Source organism: Cryptotermes secundus, unplaced genomic scaffold, assembly GCF_002891405.2.
Source record: "Cryptotermes secundus unplaced genomic scaffold, Csec_1.0 scaffold1000, whole genome shotgun sequence".
In the NCBI taxonomy this organism is placed as follows: Eukaryota; Metazoa; Arthropoda; class Insecta; order Blattodea; family Kalotermitidae; genus Cryptotermes; species Cryptotermes secundus.
Window position 1 is genome coordinate 66398 of NW_019726239.1, and position 6000 is coordinate 72397.

The 6000-nt window shown below is 40.5% G+C and overlaps 1 protein-coding gene across 1 annotated transcript in view; it reads left to right on the top strand.

Moving 5' to 3' along the window:
- The window catches only part of LOC111864126 (succinyl-CoA:3-ketoacid coenzyme A transferase 1, mitochondrial), a 35429-nt gene that overhangs the window by 27126 nt on the left and 2303 nt on the right, over nucleotides 1-6000 (top strand). The window contains exons 9-10 of the mRNA XM_023851159.2: nucleotides 3296-3371; nucleotides 3899-4069. Coding sequence (XP_023706927.1) covers nucleotides 3296-3371; nucleotides 3899-4069 — 247 coding nt within the window. The remainder of the gene's footprint in view (nucleotides 1-3295; nucleotides 3372-3898; nucleotides 4070-6000) is intronic.

A 6000-nucleotide genomic window follows, 5' to 3' on the forward strand; every position in this document is an offset into this window, starting at 1 on the left:
GGTTCCGTGATCAAAACCCAGTGAGCCTTTCGCACTCACTCAGTCGGCGTGATCCCATTCCCACTGGACCAACAATTAGAAATTGGACATCAAATTTTAGAGCGACATCTTCTGCATTAAAAAGAAAATCTTCAGGCTGATTGTGGTGTCTGGGGTCCCTACTTCTTCGAAGAAGATGGTGAAGTTACATGCTTGAAAATTTTCTTCTACCGAAATTGGATGAATTATTGCAAGATCATGACCTGGAAGATATTTGATTCCAACAAGATGGTGCTATGGCCCACACCTCATGTTGTTCAATGGAGATTCTAAGACAAATGTTTTCTGGTCTTCTTGTCTCTTTGCGGGGTGACATCAGGTGGCCCCCCCCAGATCGCCTGATCTAATTCCATGCCTCAAGGCAAAGGTGTACACACATTGTCCCTGAACTATCAATGAACTGAAGGCTGCCATCACTGAAGAAATCAACGCTATTCCACGGAATATGACTCGTAGAGTCATGGAAAACTTCCGAAACAGGCTCCGTCAGTTTATGGAAAACGGAGGTGGCCATTTGGAAGATATTATTTTAAACCCCATTAAAATAAAACTGCATTCTATGTCCTTTCAAATAATAAAATAATTTTGCCTGCATTTTTCTTTATTTCTATTCCACGAATTTTTGAAATCGGAAAGGTTTATATGCCCCACCCTGTATTTTTCTTTGGAATTCTCTGTTTGTTCAATCTTGAAAGCCCTGCTACACAATACCGTGATCCACTTCAATACAGATTACTGCCTTGTGGGATGTGGTGCCATCTAGTATGATAGATCATTACCAGTTTTGCAGGAATGTGCTACTTGCATTTGCAGGCTGGAGTAGAGTGTCACATTCCAGAAGACTGTTATAATCTTACCATCATACTTCATCTCTTACAATTTGTGTCACCACGGTCTCTTTCTTCATGTTCCGTTGTAACCTTTACCATCCTTGCATCGCACTGTGTGGCAACACATGCACAGGTCCAGGAGACCTAGTGTCACATTGTTTTCAATATAAAAACTGTTATTCTCAAATTAAAATCTAGCCACTACTTCCATAACAATGGAAGATTTAATTCCTATATTCCTGGACAATAAACTTTTATATTATCCTCCTGTTTCTATCGTAGTTTACACAGATGATCATTACATCATTACCATTTCTATGGTCTGACCTCGTGTGAACTAAATTTCCCACTTTAAACCTTCAGCGTGGTTTGCCATACACGGTACGCTGGTATTTAAATGGTCCTACCTGCGGCTTGCTGTACACCATACACCAAGCTGTAAGCCTAATTTTGAAGGCCAATAAATATGGAAAGAAAAATGCCAACATGATGACGATTGCACTGGGCTGTTGTGAAAAGAGTACGCTCTCTGTTTGTGTAACCATAAAATTCAAGATCCTGCAGCACTGCCAGTCAGTGTAAACAGAATGCTTCACCTCACAGTTATGATGGCCAAGTGACTATGATATCAACATACCACAAAGGTGATATGCATGTGGTTGTGAATAAAGCAAACAAATAAACAAGAAACAAAGCCCATGGTTGTTTGTGATTACAACAGAAACATGCTAGGAGTCGATCTGAAGGATCAAATGCTACAGCCGTACTTGCTTGAACGAAAGAAGAGTACTAAGTGGTATCAGAAGTTATTCAAGAGGCTACTCAATGTAGCAATACATAACACAATGGTCATATATCGGTGTCCCCTGAATAACAAAAACACGGACACACTAAAGTTCAGACTTTCACTAGCACAAGGTATTGTGGAAATTCACGGTTCTGGTGTTCTTTGTCCTGTATACGACCGTCCGTCAGTTGAGCCGCCGCGTAAAAGACTCACAGAACAACATTTCCTGGAGCGTATTCCAGCCAAAGGGAAAAGGCAAAGCCTCAAAAAAGATGTGTGGTGTGCGCAAAACATGGTAAAAGGAAAGGATCTGTTTACTGGTGTAGTGAATGTGAGGCAGGCTTGTGTTTAGATGAATGTTTAAAGAAATACCATATGAAACTCAACTTCTAACCCACTTGCTTCCACCGCTGAGATACAGGGCGCTCATATTATAAGGTAAGATTATAAAACCATCTTTTAAGATGATTTCAGTGAAAAATTCATAATTATATCTCATATAGTTCAAAAGTTATGATACATAATATAATTTAGAGCAAAATTTAAATGGGCAACTAAAAAATACTACTGCAGTAGGCCCCACAACAGCGATATTTAAATGCCCGCGCTGAAGGGTTAACAGTACTATGGCAGACCGGAATAGGGTCAAGTGGAAGGTTTTGATAATGGCCATGGATCTTAGATTTATGAGGTGCTGTTCACTGTTTGCATCCTATTGTGTATCATGATCAGTGGTATTTGGCCATCAACATGAGATATATAAATATCAAATAACCCAAAACTTAGACAGTAATACACATGGCAGTTTACTTCCAGATGGTAAAACAGTGAACCCCAGGTGAAAGGGAACCAACAGTGTGGGATAAAAACACAAAACAACATAGAATTTTACATTCACCAAGAGAATTTTAAATAATTTTGAATTTAAATATTAAAATTAGAAAAATTATTGCAACTTCGTGGTGGTTGCATGTGTTATTTGATTGTGATGAGTGCCAGTAATATGGATTCATATTACAACAGTTCAATAACAGGAGACATATTTGAAGAGACTGCCTGAGGATGGTCCCATATGCAGATCAAAACATGTAGCACCTGTCAAGTGAAATCAATGTGAGCAATTTGATTGGTTTATTTATATTTTTATTGTTGTGTTGCTGGCCAAAAACCAACAGCAGTGATTTAATAACTGTCACTTGGAAGGCACATTAGTAGGCAAAGTCTGCAGATCGCAGGAGCTCTGCAGTACACAAATTCATGTATTCTTCACCTAGACTTTTCTCCTAATAGAACGAAGCATTTTCCCCAGCAGTTTTGTAGCATTGAGGACTACCTTTATACATTTATTAGCTGAGAATAGGGGCTCTAAAATCTCTCAATATTAGGGCGCTTGCAGTTGAATTTTAACTCAGAAGAGTATTACTTTTGCAAAAAGGCACTGCTCAGCCTTCAGGATTGTGTGCACACACCATTACACCAACTGCCTTGACCATGTGCAAGCACTCTTACATTAGTACAACACACTGTTGGTTAAGGTTAAAACACTGAGTGCTGTTAATTTTTCTGTCATTGTTACAAATTATTTGTGTTTCCCTTCACTGAATTTTGTTTCTTTTTTTCTTTTTCTTTTTTTTTTAAGTGGCCATATAGACATAACTGTGCTTGGAGGTATGCAGGTTTCGCAGTATGGTGACCTGGCCAACTGGATGATTCCTGTAAGTTGGTAACATGAGTATTAAAACCATTATTATAAAAGGATTTTCATATCTCTTAGATGTGAGTTGTATTTTCATGAAAGTCACATATTGTTTTGAAATGTTAAGAATGGAACATTTTGTATACTTGGAATTCACTTGAAACACTGAAAGTATTGATTCTGTCAGTAGCTTGGACTATACAGCATCAAGTAGTAAGGTCACTGAATAATAAATTGGAGAAGACGAGAAAATCCTGTTAGTTGCCTAGAGGGACTGAGGAAAATCAAGCAGACTACTTACTGGTTGCTTGCTCAGCTTCAGTCCTCAAGATGGAGGCAATATGTTCTTCCAAAAATGTCAGGAAAACTTCTAACTGACTAAATGATATTACATCGCAGAACACAGTTGTTATTCACAATAACCACCATGAAAACCTCAGAGCTCACATTTTCAGTCATTAAAATTAGTATAGCTCTAAGTGTATGTATGTGAGATGTAAACAGTGGACACATGGATTGATTGATGTTTCTGTATGGTATGTCTAGGGTAAACTTGTAAAAGGGATGGGTGGAGCCATGGACTTGGTAGCAGCTCCAGGCACAAAAGTTATAGTCACAATGATCCACACGGCTGGCGACGGCTCTTATAAGATTGTAAACAGGTGTACCTTGCCATTGACGGGCAGGAACTGTGTGGATATGATCGTTACTGAAATGGTATGTGAAGGAGCTAATTATGTTAACTAATTTTAATTTAATTTAATTTTATTTTTCTATTTTCCACTAACATCCGATAGTGTAGTTGGTATAGCAACTGAGGGGTTGGAGTTTGGGTCTTGACAGGGTCAAGAATTTTCACTTCTCCATATCATCCAGACTGACTCTGGGGTCCATCCTGCCTCATATTGAATGGGTACTGACGACTCTTTCCTCAGGGTAAAGTGGCCAGGATGTGAAGCTGACCACTCACCGCCTAGTTAGTGCCAAGGTCAGCGGCCTCCGTAGTCTAGAGGTAACATTCCCACCTCATGACTCATGGTACGTGGGTTCAAACCCGGCGGAGGTCGTGGAATTTTTAAGGGCGGAAAAATTCAGGGAACAAGTCCTCCGGGAGGGACTTTAAGCCGTGGGTCCCATGTCATAGCTTTATGGCACGTAAAAGAACCTCATATCTCCAAAGGAGGTCACTGAGCCAAATTCAAGGACATTTCCCGCCCAACAGTAGTCTCTAACGCCTCTGATAGAGGGGGGAAGCATTATAGATACCGCTAAGCCAGTAGAGGCCGAACTCGCTGGCTTGGTCGGGACTGATGGTACGCACCAATATCGGTAGGGTATAGAGACTGGTAGAATATCATAGAGGGAAGCACAATGGACCAATACTGGTCTAAGTGCATGGGGAAACCCACCCTCTCCAATAACTAACTAACTAGTGCCAAGATCAAGAAAACATCAGCTACCCCATACACCTTCATGGCGTAGTGCTTAATTAGTGACATCCGTTGAGAAGTCATGTCGTTTGTTACATAAGCTTTTGTATTGTCACTGGTTAGTGACTAGACACAGGCTTTTGATTGATAATTGGATTTATTGGGCCCTTGCAACTTGTTATAACACTACCGCCAATCTACACACTTAACAAATCACACTAGCCCACACTGTTTCATTATGTTATAGTCTTTGTTGGTCATTGGTTGGTAATAGTCTTAATTGTCACTTGGTTATGGTTCCCAACAATGGAGATTAACCTCCTCTTATGCTCACGACATTGCCGACTGATTTCCATCTCACAACTAACTCCTTGCTTAACACTTTGCAGACCGCGCACCCTTTAAAAGGTTTTTCGCTTTTAAACATGGCAGACTATTCGCATGTTAACAGGCTTTTAGAACACGATAAGTTGCAACACACTATACATCGCTCTGGCGCCACCTACATTGCACGCAACCACATGCAGATGCGTGATAAAGACTCTGGAATGTTTAGTTAGCAGTCAGTAACTTGACCTCGCTGTTTACTTAACTGACCATAAAGGAAAATGCTTTGCCTTCTTCAAGCTGTGTATATCAGCCAGTAGCTAGTGGGGAGAATGGATCAAGGAAAAATTCTCCTCCGATGACCTAGCTGACCTGCCTTGTGAGACGCGTAGTAATGGATTGTCATTCAGACAGCGACAGTGATGGGGGACAACAAAGAATTGGGGCCACAGACAGTTAAAGTGATAGTAGCTCCGACGATAATGTGGGTAATAACATTGCTCGTATTAACATTGCGGGGACAGCAAAAAATCTAAAAAAAAATCTAAACCCTGATTCAAAATTGAAATACAAAGCATTTCTGATGAATGTGGCAAAGGCCTGGGCTACAGTCCAGATGGTGGCGGCAGAACTAGGGTCACACAAAGACTTAGTACACGACCGGGCCCATCAACTCCCACCCCACGAAGGCCTCATGTGGACCCCCCAGGGTGACTCTTGAGTGATATGCGGAAAAATACCCTTGTGAAAATTGTGAAGAGTGAACATTCCAACGGGAAGAATACTTCTAGGCAATGCCATGTTTGCACAGTTCACAAAAAAAGGAGTATGTCTACATTTGCAAGTTCTGTGTAATGCCACTTCACAAAGGGAAAGTTTCCAGCAATATCA